We start from the raw sequence: 25,115 nt of genomic DNA on the forward strand, positions 1-25,115 counted from the left end.
ATGTGAAATAGACCACACAGGGAGTAGTTATGGAAACTTCTTAGACATAAGAAAACACTTTTCAGGGCAGAGATCCTGGGATTGAAGATGAAGGACTGTAGTCTCGGGGGACACCTAGGTCAACTGGAAAACGTAGTTCTCAAATAAAATGTTCTACATCCTCTTTATGAGTAGCATCTGGGGTCTTAAAAGCTTGCGAGCAGCCATCTAAGATACAACTATTGGTCTCATCCTGTCTGGAGCAAAGGAAAGTAAAGAAAACCAAAGGCTCAAGGAAGTAATTAGTCCAAAGGACTAATGCCCACATGAACCACAGCCTCCACTTGACTGAGACCGGAAGAACTACACGGTGCCCAGCTACCTCTACCAACTGCTCTGACCAGGAGTACAAGAGAAGGTCCCAGTTAGAGTATGAGAAAGATGTAGAACAAAATCCAAATTCATAAAAAAGACCAGACATACTGGTCTGATACAGACCTGATGAATCACTGACACTGTAGCCCTAAGACACCCTTCAAACATGGAGCTTAAGCATTCCAAAAGATCGATCACCTTTCAGGCAAAAAAGACAGGCCTATAAAATTTACAGTAACACCCAAGAGGAAGGTACTCCTTAGGACAATCAGCTATAGGAGACCCAAAGGGCAACATCTGCCCAAAAACAAATATGAGAAGGCAGGACAGGACAGGGAAACCAGAAAAATGGCAACAGGGAACCCAGGCCGGAAATGGGGAGAGTGCTGATAAATACAGGGATTGCAACCAATGTCACAGAACAATTTTATGTATGAATTATTGAATGGGAAACTAATTTACTGTGTAAACTTTTACCTAAAGTACAATAAAATGTTCAATAAATAAATAAATAGAGCCATACAGTAAAAAAAAAAAAAAAAAAAAAAAGGAAGGAAGCAGAGCTTAGGGTTTTATCAGGCAGTCACAAATGAACAAAGCAGTGAAAAATGGCTAAACCCAAGCTAAAGAAGACAAGGTACTACATCAAATGAACCGAAAATTGAGCTGGGGAAGCTGAGTTTTAAGAAATAATAAGGGGGAGGAAAAGGGAATCATAGTGGGCTAAACTCATACCTACTAAACTCTTTCTGCTACAAATTTTAAAAATGCTGGAAAAAAATTAAATATGTATTTAACACAACTATACGTGAAAGAAAGAAAAGGTGGCAGAAATTAAGAAGTAAAGCCAAAAAAATATATTTCAACTGATGCCCTGGCACATCAAGAATTCAACAAACTTTGCCAATAGGCCCTAATGGTTAGGCACTGGGCTTTTAAAGTCCACAATGAGAGAAGACATGGTCTTCTCCATGTAACTCCATTCTCTGGGTGGTAGAGAGGGAAAGACTCCAGTGAAAAACTGAATCCACAAAGAACATTCAGAAAAACTCAGGAAATTAAACCAGAAGATAAAGAGATAAGATCAAGTCACCTATGTGGGATAGGAGGGATAGGAGAAAGGGTAGTCAAGCTTTTCCACAGCAACAATCGGAAGAGCCAAGTAATGCCTACAATATCCTCAAGGAAAGAAAGTATGATTCAAAACCTTATGTGCAGCCACACTGTCACTTAATATATAATGGTAATGTGTGTGTACCTTCTCACCACCCACCCCCTCCCCCACCAACACTCAACATTTTAAACATATAAGAACTCAGGGAATATAATATGGCTCCCATGAGCAATTCCTGGAGAAATTATTTAGAGTACAACTAAGAGATCAAACGGAGAATGTGTAGCAAATAGTTAATTTAACTGCAGGACTAAGACTAAAAGGATTTGTGGATTATGGTTACAGAACAACACAGATTAGAAGCCTTTTAACCCGGCAGTAAAGAAAACTAATTTTAAAAGTTAAAAAGAATAGGGAGAGAGAAGGTAGGAAGTAGAGTAAGTATGCTAATTTCTTTTTACTTTAATAACTGTCAGAATATATACCATTTGATGCTGAAAAAAAAATAGGTATAAGTAAAGTTAAAGATAGAAATAATCAGCTACAAAGGTGTAACGTAAGGGAGATGAGGGAGGAGGAAGCAGAAATATACTAACTTTCTTACTGATCATAAAACATCCTGCGTAGAATACTGCCTGGCTGCCATTACTGAACATTTTGATCAAAGATTCCACAGACAAATCCTGATCAAAAGGGGGAAAACACAGAACAGAATTTCAAATTTCCATGGACTCTAGACTTTCTGGAGCCACAGAGGCTGGATGAACCCTTGAAACTATGCTCTGAGATAATCTTTAAACCTTAAACCAAAAATATCCCCTGAAGTCTTCTTAAAACCCAACAATAGCTTAGCTTAACTAGTGAAAAAAAGGTCTGCCTTGAGCATTATGCTCTTTTAAGAACTATCCATATGGGATCAAAGTGACAATGGCAACCCGAAAGATTAGACAGGAACCTTAGGGGATAGTGAGCTTATGTTAATAAGGAAGGAACAACTCAGAAAAGGAGGGTGAGAATGGTTGCAAACTTGAACAATGTAATCAATGTCACTAAATTGTACATGTAGAAACTATTAAATTGGTGTACTTTTGGGTATATATGCTCAACAATAAATAAAACTTAGGGAAAACAAAAAAAACCCTATGGAGCACAGTTCTACTCTGAAAACACATGAGGTCACCATGAGTCAGAATCAACTGGACAACAACTGTTTAGGACTGCTGCTAAGATCCCAACGGAAAATCCAGCACAAAGATTTAAGTTTAATAAGTTTAAGTCTATAGTCAAAAATAAATAGTTCTCATTCAGCATGTGGACGCTGTCATTCTCTTTTCATCCTGTTGTTGTCTTCCTAAAAATTTCAAGTTCAAGAATCTCTCTCGACACCTCACAGAAAGATATGTGTACTGGGGAGAACTTACTGACTTCAGTTCTGTTTCCCCAGAATTGACAAAACCTAATAAGCAGCTGCCTGTGGACTACTTCAAGAATGATGTTTCAATAAAGCTTTATCCTCCTGACCCCCCAAAGAAAGATCCTGTGTCAAGCAGTGGTCTTAAAACTAATATATACGTGCTCTTCGGGGTACATGAAGTATCATATCAGTTGTCCTTTCCAACCTCCCTATTAACAATTGCCCTCTACAAAGAAAGGCATACCTCCCACCCATCCCAAACATCCCCTAAAACAGGGTACATAGTTTTCCAATACTGCCCATGGTGGTAAAATGTTAGGGGTGCAAAACAGAGAGAAATTTAAATGTATCCATCCCCAAAAAGATGACTATTTTTCCTGTCTCATAAGAAATTTTGTTAAAAGTATCTAGTGCATTTTAAAAAGGACTATTTTGGTATGTGGTGAGGTGTAATAAATTCAGATATATAAAGATTGGGGCTGCTGGAATTATAGCAATTACCAATTCCATTCTCTGATTGTTGTTAAGAAATACATCTTCATTGAGTAATGGTCCTGTTACAGTAAAGTAGAAAGTGTAGGAAATATGTGGTGATATTTTATAGAGGTAACGAACTTATGGCAAGGCTCCATGCCTTACCTATCTATTTGAAAATTAAAATTCAGAGGCATGATGGTTGTCAAAGAGAACTATATCAACACATATATTTGAAATTTTAAAGGGATGTCACATTTTTTTCTGACAATTAAAAAATACACTGGCAAAATGTGTGGAAATTCACAATATATCTACTTTCTCAACTCTAAGTATACTGGATTGGACAATGTACCCTAAAGGAATGAGTAACCAGCATAATCAATAGTAATTTGATGTTTCTTGAAGAGTCTCTTTGATATATGTTTCCCAGAAATTGGGAAGCACGTAACTCCAATAATTGGGTAAGAAATCCTTTTGCAAGTCAGGAATCTTCCAATTCTTTGCTTTCAACAAAATTGGAGATCCTAATTAAGTTACTAGCTTTCAGATCATTAAAAATGATTAACAAAAGTATTGAATAAGTAAATAAACATATGGGGAAGATAAATTTCCCATGCAGAAGAATTCCAAATGATTTATGCAGATACTCTACCCTCATAAATTCCCACTCCTGTGGGCTGTACATAGAGACTTCCTTTTAAAGATGTAAGGGGGAAGGAAGGGATTGATAAAGAGTAATTTTACAGTGGAGTAACCTTAAAAACGCTATTTCAGCCAGGTGATGAAGGTTAACATCAACAGTGATGTACCTTCGATACGTGATGAAAATAATACTTTACCTCTATGATCTTCCTACCCAAAACACATAACTTCAGTCTAATCATGAGGAAAACACCAAACAAATCCCAATTGAAGGATACTCTACAAAATATCTGACCAGTACTCCTCAAAACCACGAAGTTCATCAAAAACAAGGAAAGTCTGAAAAAACGTTACAGGCAAGATTTGCCTAAGGAGACACGATTGTTAAATAATGTGGTATCAAGCATGGAACTCTGAAACAGAACAAAGACATTAGGTAAAAATTAAATCTGAAAAAGTATGGATTTTAGTTAATAATAATATATCAACATTGGTTCATTAATTGGAAGAAATATACCACACTAATGTAAAATGTTAGCAATAAATAAAACTGGATACAGAGTATATGAGAACTCTGTACTACCTTCTAGATTCTTCTAAAAATCTAAAACTGTTCTAAAATAAGAAAGGTTATTAAAAGAAAGACTGATGGCAAAATCACAATGAGATACCACTTCATGCCCATGAGGATGGCTACAATAAAAAAGACATAACGACAAGTATGGATGAGTATGTGGGGAAAACGGAATTCTTATACACTGCTGGCGGGAATGTAAAATGGTGCAGTTGCTTTGAAAACAGTTTGGCAGTTTTTCAACAGGTTAAACATAAGGGTACCATATGACAATGACTCAGTGATTCCACTCCTAGGCGTATACCCAAGAGAAACAAACATGTATGTCTAAACGAAAACTTGACCGCGAATGTTCATAGCAGCACTGTCGATAAATAGCCAAAAAGTGGAAACAACTCAGTGTCCATTAACTGATGAATGGACAAATAAAATGAGGTATATCCATATAATGGAATATTACCCAGCCATAAAAAGAAATGAAGTTCTGATACATGCTACAACATAGCTAACCTTGAAACATTATGCAAAGTGAATGAAGCTAGCCATAAAAGACCACATATTGTATGATTCTATGTAAATGAAATGTCCAGAATAGACAAATTCATAGGGACACAAAGTAGATTGGTGGTTTCCTAGAGCTGGGGGTGGGGGGTGGGGTGGGGTGATGGTTTGAGAGGTAATGGGGAGTGACTGCTACAGAGTATATGGGTTTCATTTTAGGGTGATGAAAGTATTCTAAAATTGATTGTGGTGGTGGCTGAACAGCTCTGTGAGCATACTAAAAATCACTGGACACTTTAAATGGGTGAACTGTATGGTACGTGAATTATATCTCAATAAAGGTCTTTTATATATATATCTTAATAGAATGACGTGATTTTTTTCAAATAACTTATAAGAAATTTTCATTGCCTTAAAATTTTTACTCCATTATCATATTTAAACAAGGCTTCTTAGTTCCTGTGTGCAGAATGTGTGTGCATGTGTGTGTGGGTGCGTATATAAAAAAACTGACGGTAAACGCTACACCATTCTAGCAATGTAACATCCATGAGTACATGAGCTAACTGAAAACAAATGTTCTATCCAATTAAGAAATGCATTTCCAATAATTATTAAATGTAAAAAAAATCAAAATTTTAATAATTATTTTGCTTTTAATCAACTGTATATTAATGTTACAATACCTCAATACAGAAAACTTTTAACATTTAGAGCCTTACTGTCACAAGCAGTTAAAAAAATTTATATAGATTTTTGTTACAGAAAAGTACTATAGGGTAAGCAATACAAGGCTGTCAAGCATAAAAACTTTAAGTACTAGAATAAAACTTAATAGGGGTAAGAAAGATAAAAAAAAAGCGAAACCCACTGCTGTCGAGTCAATTCCGACTCATAGTGACCCTAAAGGACAGAGTAAAACTGCCCCATAAGGTTTCCAAGGAGCACCGGTAGATTTTGGAATAAAATACAAACTCATGGAGAAATTTTTCATCTTTTAACCATCTAAATTAATGATTAAAAAATTGACATTCACTTAAAAATACAGACGGGATTCACAGTTTTTCAAAATTCTTTTCTAGATCACTAAACAAACAGATGATTAAATACCAACCTATTTAGATAGATTAACAGATTAACAGATGAATAATCAAAGGAAATCAAAAGAAAAATACAACCTTTCCAAATCAGAAGAAACACCCACAAACACATACTTATAAAACAAAGAAAAACACCCATAATGAAAGCTCTTTTAAGCAGTATGTAAAGTCTGTTTTGAGTTTGTATAGACTAAGGCTCTTCTGCAAAAAGTAGTGAGAATCCTAAATAAGGAAGCACCCTTACACAGAATCCATGAGATCCAAAGAAACTGTAGACCTGAGACAATACAAGAGGAGGAACTCAGACTAGAAAATTTCTTACACAGTGAACACAGGGGAAATGAGAATCATATACATTATTGCTTAGTAAATACAACTCTTCAGGACAATACATACTACTTAAAGCACTAGCTAAAGATAAGACAGCCAATTAAAGAAATGATTCTTCTGTACTGGTTAAATGACAGTACTCAATTTCACTTCATTAGAGGCAAATAAAATAAAACTCTAGGCTGAGGTCTACCCCCAAAATAGATTATTTCTGATGTTAACCCCTTACCTGACATTCTGAGTAGGATTCCACCTTTCAGAGGGCAGTTCTCCACTCTGTGGGTCATCTACAGGCGGATGAAGAATCGAAATGCATACATCTCCATTCTATGAGAGACAAATATCACATCTCATAAATACTCCAAAAGAGATTTGCAAAAATGAACATCGGTTCAGCTGAAGTTTCCTTTATTCCTAGAAAACTCTTCTAATCACTAGAAAAAGCAAAAAACCAAACCCGTTGCCATCAAGTCAATCCTACCTCACAATGACCCTGTAAGACAGAGTAGAACTGCCCCACGGGGTTTCCGAGGAGTGGATGGTGGATTCAAACTGCCGACCTTGTGGTTAGCAGCTGAGTTCTAATCACTAGGGAAGAAAACAATTCTTTCGCTTCACTTTCAAAATCAAAGTCAAAGAAGAATTAAGCATTATTTTAATATTATAAATATTCATTTTGACCGATCTTCAAGATATATCTGTTACGAAAGAATACCATATCTATAACATCATCCTTATAAAAATTTTTTCAAAAACAGAAACAGACAAGCATGATATACTAAGAATCAAAAGTCCTGAGAGGCAACTAAATATACCTTTTAGGTACAGATTGTGTTTTCAGACACATCTGTACCTAAAGTAACTAAAAACAAAAATATCTGGCTTTTCTTAAAAATCTGCCTAAAGACATGCTATAATCACCTTTAATATCAACCAACGGTTTCGATGCCTATGGCATACAGCAGCTGCCTTACAGCATTTAACCATAGCTTCCCTCAGAGTTCTCCCTGGATAGGGGAACTCATCACTACGGTTATATTTTGCTTTATGAACTTAATTTAATTAATTTCAAACATACAGGGATTGCCTACCATATGCAATGCAGAGTGCTTGCTATTCAATAGAAAAGACAAGTTGAGTAAGATACAGTCCCTGTCTTGAGACTTAGTCTAAAATGGAAGGTAAGATTTAAGTTTTTTAAAAAAGGAGATTAATCTTAGGTATACATCCTTAATTTATACATACATATACACAAGTATGGCAAAACTGGTGGTGTAGTGGTTAAGTGCTACGGTTACTAACCAAGAGGTTGGCAGTTCAAATCCACCAGGAGCTCCTTGGAAGCTCTATGGGGCACTTCTTCACGGTCCTATAGGGTCATCATGAGTTGGAGTTGATTGGCCGTCAATGGATTTGGTTTGGTTTTTTTATATACAAGCATATATAATTTACATACACTCACATAAACAACCACATCAATATTTAAAAAAAAAAAAATCCATTGCCACAGAGTTGATTCCGACTCAGTAGTGATTCTACAGGACAGAGCAGAACTGGCCCATAGGGTTTCCAAGGTGCGGATAGTGGATTCGAACTGTTGACCTTTTGGTTAGCATCCGTAACTATTAACCACTGAGCCACCAGGGCTTCCACTTCAAGATGAAAGCGTTTTTTATTGTTGTAAATACGTATTTAACAAACATTTGCCATTTCAACATTCTTAATATGTACAATTTAATGACATTAATCGTATAACAGCACATTTTAAAAAGATTACAATTTCAATAAAATGAATACCAAATACTACATTCTAAAACTGTATTATAGTTAGATGCCATAAGGAAAGTAAAAACAAAGAACTATAGTAACTGGAAGAGGTGGGGAGTGGGGTGAAGAATAACAAGAGACTTTGTGGTCCAAGAAGCTTTGAAATTGGCCTTGAACAATGAGTACACTTATAACAACAAATTTTAAAACTTAGACTCGGTTTGGCCTGAATAAACCAACATCAGAAAAAGTAAATAAAATATGCTTGAGTTATTATATTCATCTTCGATTGCTGCTTTAACCAATTATCACAAACTTAGTGGCTTAAAACAACACAAATTTATTATAGCTCACAGTCTGGCATGGCTCTTACTGGGTTAAAATCAAGGTGTCCCTAGGGCTATGTTCCTTTCTGGAGGTTCTATGGGAGAATCTCTTTCCGTGTCCTTCTTAGCTTCTAAAGGCTGCCCACATTCTTTCTGTTAAACCCCCTACCCCACCTCCATCTTCAAAGCAAGCAACACCGCATTTCTCTGTGTCTTTCGTCCAGCCACATTCTCACTTACTCTCCTTTCCTGCTTCCCTCTTTCACTAATTTTAAGGACCCTTATGATTACACTGGGCCCATCCAGATAATCGCGGATAATTTATCTATTTTAACATCAGATGATTAGCAATCTTTATTCCATCTGCAATCTTAATTCATTTTTCCAATGTAACCTAATATACTTACAGATTCTGGGATCAGGAGTTGTTCACCTTAAAAAAAAAACTCATTGCCATCAAGTTGATTCCAACTCATTAGAGACCCTAGAGAACAGAGTAGAACTGCATTACTCTGCCTACATCAGTAATGAAGAGCCCAGTTTGGCTAAAAAACAGAGCACAAAATTAGGCCACATGAACAGGTTATTTGGTTCAGAGTTTAATATGTATGTAAGTAAAATGTGAGTAGAATAGTAACAGAATTGTACTTAGAAAACACACATTAAAAGACGGGCCTACAACAAGTAAAGAGATTGAATGAGTAATCAAAAGCCTAACCCGCACCCCCCCCGCCCCCAAAAAAAGACCAGGACCAGAAGGCTTCACTGGTGAAGTCTACCAAATAGTTAAAGAAAAATTAATACCAACCCTTCACAAGAAAAATATATACCAACCCTTCACAAACTCTTCTAAAAATAGGAGGGAACACTTCCTAACTCACTCTATGAGGCCAGCAATACCCTGCTATCGAAGCTAGATAAAATGTCATAAGAAAAGAAAGTTACAGGCCAATATCCTTTATGAATATAGATGCAAAAATCCTCAACAAAATACTGGCAAATCAAATCCAACAACATAGTAAAAGCATTATATACCTTGACAAATGGGGTTTATCCCAGAAACGCAGGAATGGCTCAATATAAGAAAATCAATCAATATCCTTTCATGATAAAAACACCCAGAAAGCTAGGAATAGAATGGAACTTATTTGACATAAAAAAGAGCATTAAAAAAAAAACCCACAGCTAACATCATACTCGATGCTTGTGATGGTTAAGGTTATGTGTCAACTTGGCTGGGCCATGATTCTCAGTGATTTGACAGTCGTATGATGTTGTGATTAGTTCCATGATGAGATCTGATATAATGTAATCACCTCCATGATGGTATCTGCTGTGAGTAGCCAATCAGTTGAAAGGGAGTTTCCTTGGGCATGTGGCCTGCATTCAATACAAGTGGACATTCTGGCAAGGCTCAGGGGCTTTTGCTCACTCTGAATCCTGCAACTGTCTCCTGTTCCTCTGACCTTTGGTTCTTGAGACTTAAGCTAGCAGCTTACCTACCATCTTGTCTGTCAGTCGTGGGATTCATTGATCTTCACAGCCTGTGAGCAAAAGCCCTGCTCCCTGACCTACCGATCTTGGGTTCACCAGCCCCTGGTCAGAAGCCTCTATCCTGACTCACAGACTTGGGACGATCCAGCCTCTACAACCACGTGAACCATTTCCTTGAAAAAAATCTTTACATATATTTATACGCTTTACTGGTTTTGCTTCTTGAGAGAACCCAACCTAAGACAATGCTGAAAGACAGAAAGCTTTCCCTTGAAGATCAGGAAAAAGACAAGGATGCCCAATTTCACCACTGGCATTCAACATTATTATAGAAGCCCTAGCCAGAGCAATCAGGTAAGAAAAAATTACATAAAAAAAAAAAAAAATCAAGTTGGAAAGGAAGAAGTAAAACTATCTTTATTCGAAGTTGAAATAATCCAATATACAGAAAATCCCAAAGAACCCACAAAAGAGCAATTACAAATAATAAATGAATTCAGCAAAGTTGCAGGGTATACAGCCTCCATCAGCCTGAGCCCTGAAAATCTAAATGGTGCCCAGCTACCACCATGGACCGCTGTGACAGGGATCACAATAGAGGGTCCAAGACAAAGCAGGAGAAAAATGTAGAACAAAATTCAAATTCACACACCTATAAAAAAAGACCAGACTTGCTGGTCTGACAGAGACTGGAGGAACCCCTGAGTCTATGGCCCCTGGACACTCTTTTCACTCAGAACTGAAGCCACCCCCAAAGGTCATCTTTCAGCCAAAGATTAGACAGACCTATAAAACAAACAGTAACACACATGAGGAATATGGTTAGTTCAATCAAGTACATGAGACCAAATGGGCAACATCTGCCCAAAAGCAAAGACCAGAAGGCAGGAAGGGACAGGAAAAACAGACGGATGGAAACGGGGAGCCTGGGTTAGAGAATGGGAGAGTGTTGACACATCACAGGGATTGCAACCAATGTCACAAAACAATCCATGTATAAACTGTTGAATGAGAAACTAATTTGCTCTGTAAACTTTCACCTAAAGCACAACTAAAAAAAAAAAAAAAGTTGAAGGGTACAAGACCAATGCACAAGAATAAGTTGTATTTCTATATAACAGCAATGAAAAATCCGTAAAGAAAATTAAGAAAACAATTCCATTCATAATGGTATCTAAAAGAATAAAATTACTAGGAATAAATTCAACCAAGGAGATGAAAGACGTGTACACTGAAAACTAGAAAACACTGCTGAAAGAAATTAAAGACCTAATAAATAGAAAACATTCTATGTTCATTACTGAAAGACTTAATATTGTTAAGATATCAATACTATCCAAAGTGATCTAGAGATTCAACACAATCCCTACCAAAATTCCAACAACCTTTTTTGCAGAAATGGAAAAGCCAATCCTCAAACTCATATGGAATTGCAAGGGGCCTTAAACAGGTAAACAATCTTGTAAAGAAACAAAGCTGGAGAGCACACATTTCCCAATTTAAAAGCTACAGTAATCAAAGCTGTGTTGTACTGGGATAAGGATCACATATAGACCAATGCAATACAACTGGAGAGTACAGAAACAAACTCTTACATCTGTGGCCAATTGATTTTCAACGAGGATGGCAAGTCTCTTCAACAACATGTAAATAACTGAATTAGAACACTTACCTTACCCCTTCTATAAAAATTAACTCAAAATGGATCAATAATCTAAATATAAGAGCTAAGACCATAAAACACTTGAAGAAAAAAATAGAGGTAAATGTACATGACCTTGAATTTGGCAATGGAACCTTAGAGCCTATATCAAAACCATGAACAATGAAAGAAACAAAAAAGATAAACTGGACTTCATTGAAATTAACCTTTGTGGATCAAAGGACATTAGCAAAAAATGAATAGACAATCTACAGAATGGGAGGTAATATTTACAAATCATATACTGATAAGAGATTAATATCCAGAATATATAAAGACCTCCTATAATTTAACAACAACAAAAAAGACAACTCAATAAGAAATGGGGAAAGGAAACTGTCATGGGTTGAATTGTGTCTCCCAAGAATGTGTGTCAACTTGGCTAGGCCATGGTTCCCAGTATTGTGTGACTGTCCACTATTTTGTCATCTGATCTCATTTTCCTATATGTTGTAAATCCTATCTCTATGATGTTAATGAGGCAGGATTAGAGGCAGTTATATCAATGAGGCAGGACTCAATCTACAAGATCAGGTTGTATCTTAAGTCAAACTCTCTTGAGATATAAAAGAGAGAAGGCACCAGAGAGACAGGGGAATCGTATCATCAAGAAAGCAGTGCCGAGGGCAGGGCCAAGATGGCGGAATAGACAGACGCTTCCAGCGAGCCTTCTTACAACAAACACCTGAAAAAACAAGTGAAAGGAGTATATTTATGACAAGCTAGGAGCCCTGAACATCAAAGGCAAAGTTGGAAAACAGACTGAGCGGCAGCGGGAGAGAGAGACATTCAGAAGTGGAGAGGAGTTACCAGACCTGAATCGCTGGGAGCCCTCAGGCACCATTCCTGGGGGGGGGGGGGGGGCTGGTGGTAGCATTCGGCCGCAGTTTCCTCAGGGAGAAGCAGCCAGCCACACAGCTTACTCACACCTCCGAAACCAGAGAAGAACGGCGCTCTCGGCAAAAGCGAAGTACTTGCGTATATTTTACCGTGTCCCACAACCCTAAGCCAGCTTCAGTGGCTGTTGATTTCCCTGGGCCTCAGATAGGCCTTGTGGAGCATATACAGACATCCTCCCGGCCTTGGAGAAAAAATAAACACACAGTTGCGGGAAAAGATAATTTGCCAGCTCCACTAACCAGGACAGCTCAGGATAGAAGCGGCTCCTGTCCAGGCATAAATGGTACGTGGACTTTTGAGTAACTTTCCCCCCTGCATGGACCTGTGTGGACCTATTTCAGGAGAACAGGCTCTTGTTGGCAGACTACAACTGTTTCAGCTGTGCGGTGGAGAGGTGGGTGTTTGATGTTTGACACCGCTTTGCCTATTAAGCAGGGTCCTCACCTACCCACATCAGGGGCCTAAGGACTGGTGGCTCCACTCAGGTCACCCACCCACCCATGACAGGGGTCCAAGGATAACTGGTACCTCCCAGTTGTTACAACCAAAAACACTGGGTACCCATGGTCCATTTGGAGAACCCACCCACCTTTACACTCTAGAGAAGAGGGACACGCTTTCCTCAGAGACACTTAGGGGACAATTCTCAGCCCCCTGCCTTGTTCAGAGCATGACCCCCTGCTGCAACCAGATACCGGTCCCTACACCAATCACCCCTGCCCCTCAGAGACTGTAGGACAGAGCCTGTACCACACACTTGATGATCAGCTATCTGGACACCTGAGCTGAATTCATACAAGAAAAGTGAATGGACACCTAGACTGATATACCTGATAATAAACAGCTCTAGCCATCTGAGGACAGGATGTCAGAGCTCCAAAAGTGACAATAATCAAGCTAGCTCACTCAAGCAACCCATCTGGGCATATCAAAACAAAACAAAGCAAGAAGCTACGACACAGTAAGCAAACATAAAATAAATTAATGCAAAAATTTATAGATGGCTCGGAGACAACAGTCAGTATCAAGTCACATAAAGAAACAGACCACGATCACCTCAACAAGCTCTCAAAACAAAGAATCAAGGGATCTTCTAGATAAAAGCACTTTCCTGGAATTACCAGAGAAAGAATACAAAAGATTAATATACAGAACCGTTCAAGACATCAGGAAGGAAATCAGCAATACGCAGAACAACCCAAGGAACACACAGATAAAGCAGCTGAAGAAATTAAAAAGGTTATTCAGGAACATAATGAAAAATTTAATAAGCTCGAAAAATCCATAGACAGCAATCAAAAATTCAGAAGATTAACAATAAAATTACAGAACTAGAGAACTCAAGACAAAGTCAGAGGGGCAGAATTGAGCAAGTGGAAGGCAGAATTTGTGAACTTGAAGATAAAGCACTTGGCGCCAATTTATCTGAAGAAAAATCAGATAAAAGAATATAAAAAAATGAAGAAACCTTAAGAATCATGTGGGACTCTATCAAGAGAAATAACCTACGAGTGACTGAAGTACCAGAACAGGGGGGGATAACAGAAAATACAGAGAGAACTGTTGAAGATTTGTTGGCACAAAACTTCCCTGATACTGTGAAAAATGAGAAGATATTTATCCAAGATGCTCATCGAACTCCACATAAAGTAGATTTTAAAAGAAAGTCACCAAGACATATTATAATCAAACGTGCCAAAACCAAACAAAAAGAAAGAATTTTAAGAGCAGCTAGGGATAAACGAAAAGTCACCTACAAAGGAGAGTCAATAAGAATAAGCTCCGACTACTTGGCAGAAACCATGCAGGCAAGAAGGCAACGGGCTGACTTATATAAAGCATTGACAGAAAAAAATTGCCAACCAAGAATCATATATCCAGCAAAACTGTCTCTGAAATATGAAGGTGAAATTAGGACATTTCCAGATAAAGAAAGCAGTGCCAGGAGTACAGCATGTCCTTTGGACTATGCATTCCTACACAGGGAAGCTCCCAGACCCGGGGAAGATTGATGACAAGGAACTTCCTCCAGAGCCGACAGAAAGAGAAAGCCTTGTCCTGGAGGTGACACCTTGAATTCGGACTTCTAGCCTACTAGACTGTGAGAGAATAAGCTTCTGTTTGTTAAAGCCATCCACTTGTGGTATTTCTGTTACCGCTGCACTAGATAACTATGAAAGAAATGAATAGATATTTCACGAAGAAGATTTACAAATGGACAACAAACACATGAAAAGATGCTTGACATCATTAGTCACTAAAACCAGCTGCCACCGAGTCAATTTTGACTCATGGCAACCTCACATGTGTCAGGGTACAACTGTGCTTCGCAGTGTTTTCAGTGGCTGCTTTTTCAGAAGTACATCACCAGGCCTTTCTTCTGAGGCACCTCTGGATGAACTCGAACCTCTAATCTTTCTGTTAGCAGCAAAGTGCATTAACCTTTTGCAGCACCCAGGAACTGCCATAAGTCATTAAAAACAAACAAACAAACCTGTTGCTGTCAAGTCGATTCTGCCCCATAGCGAACCTACAGGACAGAACAGAACTGTCCCACAGGGTTGCCAAGGGTGTAGTCTTCACGGAAGCAAACTGCCGAATCTTTCTCCCGGAGAGTGGCTGGTGGGTGTGAACTGCCGACCATTCAGTTAGCAGCCAAGCGCTTAACCACTGTGCCACCAGGGCTCCCTTCCATTAGTCATTAAAAAAACAAACCCGTTGCCATCGAGTCAATTCCGACTCATAGCAACCCTACAGGGAGATGCAAATCAACATCAAAATAAGATACCACTCCACCTTCACTAGAATGGCTATGATCAACAAAACTGAAAACACATCTTGGCAAGAATGTGGAGAAACTGAAACCCTCATCCATGACTGATGGGAATGCAAAATGGTACAGCAGCTGTGGAAAACAGTTGGGCAGTTCCTCAAAAAGCTAAAACAAAGGGCTACTATATGACCCAGCAATTCCACTTCTGGGTACATACCCAGAAGAATTGAAAACAGACTCGAACAGATACTTGTACAAAAGGTTCATTGCAGTATTATTTAGAGTATTCAATAGGTGGAAAACCCAAAAGTCCATCAATGAATGAATGGATAAACAAAACGTATATGCTATACACACAATGGAATATTATTCAGCCATAAAAATGAAGTTTTGATACATGTTTCAACATGGATGAACCTTGAAAACAATATTCTAAGTAAAATAAGGCAGACACACAAGGACAAATATTATATGATTACATTTATATGAAATATCTGGAATAGGCAAAATTTCAGAAAGGTAGAATTTAGACTACAGGTTACCAGGTACTAGATGGGAGGAAGGAAAAGGAGTTACTGCTTAATGGGTACAGGGTTTTTGTTTGGGGTGATGAAAACATTTTGGAAATTGTGGTGATTGTTGCTTGACATTGTGGGTGTAATTAACATCACTGAATTGTACACTTAAAAATGGTTAAAATGGCAAATTTTATGTTATAGATATACCAAAAACCAAATCCGTTGCCCCTGAGTCAATTCCAACTCATAACAACCCTATAGGATAGAGTAGAACTGCCTCACACGGTTTCCAAGGAGCGACTGGTGGATCTGAATTGCCAACCTTCTGGTGAGCAGCCATAGCTCTTTACTACTGCGCCACCAGGCTCCTATATTACGTGTTTTACCAGAAATCAAAAAAAAAAAAAAAAGATATGAAAGTTTCAGGCCTCCAGAATTACAGTTACAAAATGAAGACTATTTAGCCTAGGCCCCATCCAGATCCAAATGAATCAGAATCTCCACAATTCTGTATTTTTAACTCCTCTCCACATGATTCTGATATGCAGCCAAAGTTCGGGCCCAGCACTACCTAGTGAAACCTCTTTCTCATACCTTAAAGTTAGAGACAAAGCATAAGATCTGCAAGCCTATTAATATAATTACATAAATATTGTTAAATTCTGTTTGTTTTAAATCATTTACAAACTAGAGTCTGATTCTAAAAAACACAAATTTAGTTGCCTAAATATTAAGATGGAACCCGGAAGCACAGTGGTTAAGAGCTACGGCTGCTAACCAAAAGGTGAGCAGTTTGAATTCACCAGTCGCTCCTTGCAAAGTTCTACTCTACCCTCTAGGGTCGCTATGAGTTGGAATCAACTCAATGGCAAAGGGAACGATAAAAAATATTAAGATGTTCTAAATGGTGGCTAACATATAATCTATAGGTAATCCTTAATGTATGTATATTTTCACAGAGCAACCTGCTGCCCTAATTTAAATTTTTTGAAAGAAAAAATATAGGAAAAAAGGTCAAAACAAAAATATAAACAGTATGACATAGGGTTCAAACCTTTAATAAATGTATATTACTAAATCACATTTGCTAGGTAAAATTTCAATATCAGGTGAGTCAAAGTCTTCTGGTTTCAGCTGATTTTCTTTATGATTCATTTGGTTCATATAAACTAAGGTGAAATTCACACATAGACTTTGGAAGTTCTACAGGAACATTCTACAAAACTCTTCTCCCACATTTTAGAAATAAGGAATATTTTACAAGTCAATTAATGACAAAGATAAAACAATTAAAAGGATTATATATAATCAAAACCTCATGGGACTTGGTTTCCTGGTTCGAAGGTTTAGGGTCAGGGTTTCATGGGACATCCCAGTTAACTAGCCAAACCTGTTTGTGCTTCTGTTCTACCTCCTAGTTTGATGCATAGTGCCTGGGGTCTTAAAAGCTTGCAAGCAGCCATCCAAGGCACAACAGTTCATTTCTATTTGCCAGGAAAAATAAGAGGAAGAAGAAGAGTTAGGAATAGGAGGAGGATATGGAATGTGTGGTTAACTGCCTCCACAAACAACCGCTTCCTTTGCCATGAGACCAGAAGAGGAGTGAGCTTTTTGGATCAAGTAGACACATGAGACTATCTGGGCAGCTCCCGTTCGGTGGGGAGATGAGAAAGCAGAGGGGGACAGAAGCTGGCTGGACGGACATAGAAATACAGGGTAAGAGAAGGAGTATGCTCTCTCATTAGGGGAAGAGCAACTAGGAGTATATAGCAAGGTGTATATAAATTTTTGTATGAGAGACTGACTTGATTTGTAAACTTTCACTTAAAGCACAATAAAAAAAAAAAAAATTAACTAAGGAAAAAAAAGTCAAATCAACCAGAAAGAAAGTATTTACAATGTACCAGATGAATTCGTTTTCCTTGCTTCCATAATCCCTCCCTCAAAATTAGAGACTTCTCAAGTAACCAACTGCTTAAATTTCTTTGTTCACTTAACCAACCACTGAGAATTTCTTTGTTACTGACTGCCTATAAAACCTCTTCTCTCTTTTAAAACAGGAAACTTCACACCAATATGGGCTGGGCTCCCCTGCTAATAGATTTTAGGAACTTATTAAATATTTATTTAAAGGACTAAAAAAAAAAAAATCCCATAGCAGAATCCTGATCAAAAGGCAGAAAACGCAGAATTTCAAATTCTTACGGACTCCAGACTTTCTGGTATCATGAAGTTTGTACAAACCGTTGAAACTATTGCCCAGAGATATCTTTAAACCTTAAACCAAAAATATCCCCTGACATCTTAAAACCGAACAATAGTTTAGCTTAAGCAGTAAAAAATATCTGCCTTGAGCATTATGTTCTTTTAATAACTAGACAACAGCAACCTGAAAGATTAGATAAGAACCTTAGGGGTGCAGTGAGCTTATGTTAATGAGTGAATAGCAACTCATAAAGGAGGGTGAGAATGGTTACACAACTTAAAGAATGTAATCAATATCACTAAATGGTACATGTAGAAACTTGAATTGGTATGTTTTGCAGTGTATATTCTCAACAACAATAAAATTATATTAAAAAACAAATATACTTTACTACTTGTACTATCTGGGAAAAGTTATTATGTCAATTTATCCTAGTAGCTAAAGCAAAATAAAAAACATATTCAGTTATATATTTCTGAGCAGCTAATAAGAAAATATTCATGTTCATTTGAAGAATGCTTTAAATGAAATCTAAGAGAAATGTAAAAAAAAAAAATTTTTTTTTTTTTTTTTTTAAAAGAGAAATGTTTAATTCGGGTCCCTACTTAAAAGCCACTAAGAAAAATAATACAAAATTTAAAACTAGAGTTTTGCACAGAAAAGTGTTCTTCAAATGGACATTTTAAAAGAATGGACACCTTTAAACTGATACGTAAAACAAATTTTAACACACCATTCAGCACTTTCATGTGAGGGGTTAATATCACAGAAGTTATGCATGTTGCTTGTGGTGACTAAATAATACAATACAGGAGTATGGTTTGCTGCACCTAGAACAGAGAGCTATGGACAATTAATATATGCTTTAAGCTCTGCATTCCAAATTTCATTCCAAATGAAGACTGTAGTTTAGTTAATAGCATTGTACCAAAATTAATTTCTTAGTTTTGAAAAATACACCGTGGTTATATAAGATGTTAACATTAGGGGAAGTTGGGTAAAGTGTATATGGGGACTTTCTGTACTGTTTCTGCAACTCTTCTGAATTATTCAAAATAAGAAAAATTCTTAAAGTGGAGCTAAACTTATTTTTTTAGTATGTTTACAGTATCTAGAAGGAGCCCTGGTGACACAACGGTTAAGTGCTCGGCTGCTAACCAAAAGGTTGGTGGTTCGAACTAACCCAAGAGCTCCATGGGATCTGGGAGAAAGACCTGGCGATCTACTTGCATACAAAGTACAGCCAAGAAAACCCGATGGGGAAGTTCTACTCTGTCATGTGGGGTCATTATGAGTCAGAATCGACTTAAGGGCACCTAAAAACACAGTAGCTAGACATTGAAATCAACTCATTTTAATGAAAACTATCCCAAATTTTTTAGAATTTTAATGAATTTAAGCAGTCTGTCCTAATCTTGAAAAATCATCAGAAAATGCAATACTACAACCGTCTGTGTAATAAAATCTAATGTGATTTATTTGTCTTCATTATTTGATGCCTGGTTTGAATAGCCATTAAAATTAATTTTCAGAGAAATCACAGAACTACCACAGACACTCTAAGACAGAATTCTATTAAACAATGAAAGAATAACTTTCAATAATTTAATCAAGGAAGAAAAATGTATGTTAAACAACTAAAGGAGATGCAGCATAATCAACTGTGGTGCCATTTGTTTTGACATCTAAAAATAATTTTACTGTGTTATGAAGTAAGAAAGTAACCCCTTCTTATAAAATATCCTATTTCAAGGATTCAAATATACCTATAATCAAATAACATCCCCTGTGAACATATGAGGTATATATAGTACAGAAAAACCATATGTGGATTACAAGGAAGGAATGGGAGGAAAAGATACCCGGTTCTTTCAGTTTTTGGAAGCTAATTAAGTTCTCATCCATTTTACTTCTAATGGCTCAACATCATAAAACACATGCCATTAGACAAGCAATGGTTCTACAGACTTGGCAAAAACCTTTAATATCACACCGTCTCAGTATGTTCAGATGTTATATCAGTTATTTGATATGGATTAGGAAAACCATATTAAAACAGCAGTATTTATAACGTCAGGTTGTACTAATATGCCATATGTGTTTCTAACAAAATTGTAACTAAAGTTCTTATAATTTTTAAAACTGTACCAAAAATTCTTTCATCAATTCCTATTTTGACATTTGGGTAGGGGTTTACTTTTTTTGTTGCTGTTGTTACTGTTTTTTCCCTCTTGGTTCTATTATAAATAACCCTGCAGTGAACATTTTGGTAACCAGGGCAATTTTGTTACCAAGGTCCATTTTGCTTTTTTCACAGGTGGCAATACATATAGGAGAGTAGACACTACTCCCATGGCCAAAAACTATGAACCCCAGATCTCTAAAATCACAAATATGACAAGAACCCTCAACAAGTTCAATTCAGAAACCATCTTCAAAAATGCAGGCAAAGGTAAATGAACTTACATGAGAAGAGTGTCTTAGGACTCCTTTGACTACACCAAGTTTAATTCCTACCCATGACTTACCACATCTTTAAAAACAAAACATTTACAGTATGAAAAACTGCATATTCACAGGACATGCACACATTATTTTGTTGTAGAAAAATTACAGCTATAAAAAATATCTTTAAGAATCACGACCCAATGCTAAATCTTAAAAGACAGAATTAAAAAGACTAGTGAAAAAAAGGGAAGTTTAATTACCTAATACCACTTTCTTCCTTTAGAGCTTTGAATCCTAACATTCTGTTTTGTTTGGTTGGTTGGTTTTTGAGGGGGGTTTGGTAATCATATAACTAAGATGAAAACACGAAACTATCTGCTTTCATGTTAATTAGTACTTCATAGCAAGACAAAAGCCTGGGTCCTCTCATCTCTTGCTACCTAAAATCTAATATTCTACATAGTTTCAAAAGTAAGAACTTTTGATAATTAAATGAACAGAGACACAAAAATATTTCTATGTATACTGAACTGTTTTAATTTATGAAACAATGACTTATTTCTATAGACTCTCCTACAACATGGTGATAGCTTTCTTACGCAGAATACCAGTTACCAGCTGTTACTGAGTCGATTCCAAGTCATAGTAACCCCATGTTTTACATAAAAAACTGCTCCATAGAATTTTCTTCATGTAATCTTTATGGAAGCAGATTGTGAAGCCTTTCTTCCATGGTGCCGCAGGGTGGGTTTCAAAGACCAACCTTTAGGTTAGTAGTCTGAGCACAAACCGTTTGTCCACTTAGGTACCTTGCACCATCAGGGTTATTAACTGTTCTTGTCAATATGTGTGATATTAGAGATCTGGGGTTCATAGTTCTTGACCATGAGAGTAGTGCCTACTTGCCTACAAGTGTTGTCACCTATGGTCCACAAATGGACTCTGATAGCAAATTACCCTGGTTACCAAAATGTTCACTGCAGGGTTATTTATAACAGTACCAAGAGGGGAAAAAACAATAACAACGATAACAAAAAAGCAAACACATAATGTATTATGATTGTCAAATACTAATAAAACCAATACTCTCTGAGCAAATTTTTTTGGGGAAAAAAAAAAAAACTACGTATTTCCTTTTTCAGCATGGTTGTTCTATTTTAAAAAAGAAAAATGAAGATAATGTCTTACAACAGAAGCAGATTCTGTAAAGTGATAAAGCTGCTGAAATGTCCTAATTTATAAAGACTGAGTTCCAAGTTCAAGACCCAAAGTAGGTTCTCCATTTCTTGCCTAGAAGCATTTTCAAAGGCTGTGTAGCTTTGCTTATGGATCAAAGGTGCTTCTCAGTATCCACTAGGTGAAAAGGGGGAATAAATAACTAAAGCTGCAAGTATCAAAAGCAATTCTAATGCTTGGCCGCTGCAGCAATAAAATGAGATCACTGCCAAGCCAATATTGCAATGAAAAGATTACAGCATGGTAAAGAGCAGCCACAAAGAATATTTTAGTGGGACCTGCCATAAATATCATCCAATGCATTGTTCTAACATATTTACAGATTACCCCAAAGCTACGTATGGTTCACTAACAAAACTAGAAATGTTTTACCCAGGCAGGAGAACCTCATCTTGGATTTATTCCAAAAGAGGCTCTCAAATGCTCAGCAGCAACTCCTGAAAGGAGGCCAGTCCAAATAGAGTGGGATAAACCCCCCGCAAAAGCTGAATTTCTGATCACAGCCACAGGTGAACCCTGCTGTGAAGTCAGAGGATACAAAAATAAATTTATATGACTGTCTACTAAATTTAAAAATGCAAATGTTAACACATATGCATTATAATCTTAGTACAAAGTGGCAAAACTTTAAAACCTCAATCTTAACTAAAATAGACACTGGGTCTCAAAAAACTATCTTTGATTTTGAACAATTAAACCAGAGACTGTTAACTAAAAGTGAAAAACCATGAATACTCCTTTGTGGCTACAAAAGTAACTATCACAGCATACTGAGATACAGAGGCTATTTTAAAGTATTATATCTGAAAAACAAATCTTCAGAGAAATGTCTTACAAACATCCCTTACCTCATAAATGTTGGGGTGCCACATTTTGGTCAAGAATCTGAAGGTAGGTGGTGAATACGGGTAGTCAATAGGAAATTTAATATGTGCCTGGAGGAAAAAAGAACGAAAATGTTAATTTATGAGACCACTAGTTATTCATCTGCCCAATAATATACCCTATTATACCTCAGTGAAGCAAAGCTCCTCTCTATATTTAACTCATACCAGTTAAAGGCAGTATGATGTACAGGTATGCCTCAATGTTTTATCTTATTTTTATAATAAAAAACGATTAGTACAAACTTACAGCAGAACATACAGAACAAAATATTTTTTAACCCACATAATTTAACCATCATTCCGTCACCTGGAAATAATAAATGCTAACATTTTGATGTAGTCCCTTTCAGTGGCTTTTTGGTGCACACATATACTTACTTATAAAACTTATTTTAAAATATTTGAACATACTGCATTTTGTATTCTGCTTTTTTCACTTACATGATATCATGAACATTTTCCCATTATAAATACTGCTGCAGTAAATGTCCTTGGCATGTTCCCATATCTCGAATATGAAGAGATCCAGGAAAAAAAAAAAAAAAAAGGTTCATTTAACAGTACCAGTAAGAGGAAGGGGAAAAGGGGCTTAGAGGACAAGCAAAGAGTTACTGAGGTAAGGACATCAGTAAAAATGACAGACTAAGGACCTCTAAAAATCACCTTTGCCATAAATGCAGTAAGAAATGTGGCAAAAATTGCCAACTTTTTCAGAACTCTAGAAAGTAACCAAAAGCTTGCAGCAATCTGGGGAGCATGTATTCAAGAGAAATGGCTTAACCTCCATAAAACAACAAGCTTTATGGTATTTTAACTTGCCCCAGACCCATCCCCCACTCTCTACAATTCTGCAGTAGACTTCAAACTAACAGCTCAAACTCACAGTGAAAACCAGCAGCCAGGCAGCCACTGGAAGGGACAGAACAGGGATGAAGCCTCTTCGAAGTTCCAATCCCAGGGAACTGTCATTACTTGACCTGCTGGTGGTTCTGGCGGAAGACCCCACATGCAAGACTGTCTGTATTTGACCTGATGTGGAACATTTTTCCTGAGGGCATTTGTCAAAAGCAAAGACAGGCAATGGTTTAATTTTGCAGCTGCCTAAGATGGTGAGTAACAGCTGGATGAAATGACAGACTAATAAAAAAAACTGAAAAGGAAACGTTGGGGTATTACATGTCAATAAGGCCTTTAAAAAGTTCTGACATATTCCTAAGGCTCTAGAAGACCACATGCACATGTGGGGCCAAGCACATGCCCAAGGCTGTGTGCACGCACAGGCCCTAAACTAACACCAGCTGACCTTGGGGATCCATGCAAGAAGGAAGTAAAGGCTAAGGTAGAGCTCTTAAATGCCTGGCTGTGTGATGAAGGAATAGCCCAACATGCACACGGAACCTCTCAGCAAAGCTCAGTGGACCTACTGGCTCTGTCCAATTATTAGCTGACCACTAAGCTAACTGAGCAGAGGCTTCAGTGGTCACACATGACAAAAACTATAGACTTTATAGAAGTAATTCATAAAAGTCATTAAACAAACAACCAACAACAATTACAACAAACAGCAACAACAAAAAACCCTAAGGAAGGAGAAGAAAGTGATTTTCACAGATGTTACATATTTAAAACACCCACAGTTTAACAAAAAATTATGAGACATGAAAAGTGACAAGAAAGTAGTCTATACACAAGAAAAAAGGCAATCAAGAGAAATTTCCTAAGAAAGCACGAATATTTAAGTTACTAGACAAAGGCTTTAAATCATCAATTTTAAAAATGTTCAAAGAACTAAAGGAAACCATGGCATAAGAACTAAAGTATGAGAAAAACATCTCACCAAATACAGAAGATCAATAAAGAAAGAGAATTTATATAAAAAAGAAGCAAATAGAAATGACAGAGTTCTAAATTACAGTAACTGAAGTGAAAAAACTCAAGGGGCACAAGAACTACAGATTTGAGCAGGTGGAAATAATAAACAGAGGACTTAAAGATAGGTCAATTGAGATTATCCAATCTGAGGAACAGCAAGAAAAAACAAGGAAAAATGAACAGAAACTCAGAGACCTGTGGGAAACCATGAAGCAAACTAAAATATGCATAATTGGAATCCCAGAAGGAAAGGAGAGAAACAAAGGGATAAAAAGAATATTTGAAGACATAACGGACATAAACTTACCAAATCTTATGGAAAACATTAACCTTTACACCCAAGAAGCTCAAAAACTCCAAGTTAAAAAAAAAAAAACAAAAAACTCAGAGGCTCATACCTAGAAACATGAGAAAGCAGAGGAATAATATGTTCAAAATTCCAAGGGAAAAAAATTGTCAACCAAATATTCTACAACCAGC

General features: G+C 37.0%; 1 protein-coding gene across 1 annotated transcript in view; it reads right to left on the reverse strand.

Annotated features, from left to right (window-relative positions):
- Nucleotides 1-25,115, reverse strand: part of UBE2R2 (ubiquitin conjugating enzyme E2 R2) — a 141,430-nt gene that overhangs the window by 20,520 nt on the left and 95,795 nt on the right. The window contains exons 2-3 of the mRNA XM_010587872.2: nt 22,725-22,811; nt 6,736-6,833 (exon numbers count right to left, since the gene is read on the reverse strand). Coding sequence (XP_010586174.1) covers nt 6,736-6,833; nt 22,725-22,811 — 185 coding nt within the window. The remainder of the gene's footprint in view (nt 1-6,735; nt 6,834-22,724; nt 22,812-25,115) is intronic.

Source organism: Loxodonta africana, chromosome 9 (genome assembly GCF_030014295.1).
Source record: "Loxodonta africana isolate mLoxAfr1 chromosome 9, mLoxAfr1.hap2, whole genome shotgun sequence".
NCBI lineage: Eukaryota > Metazoa > Chordata > Mammalia > Proboscidea > Elephantidae > Loxodonta > Loxodonta africana.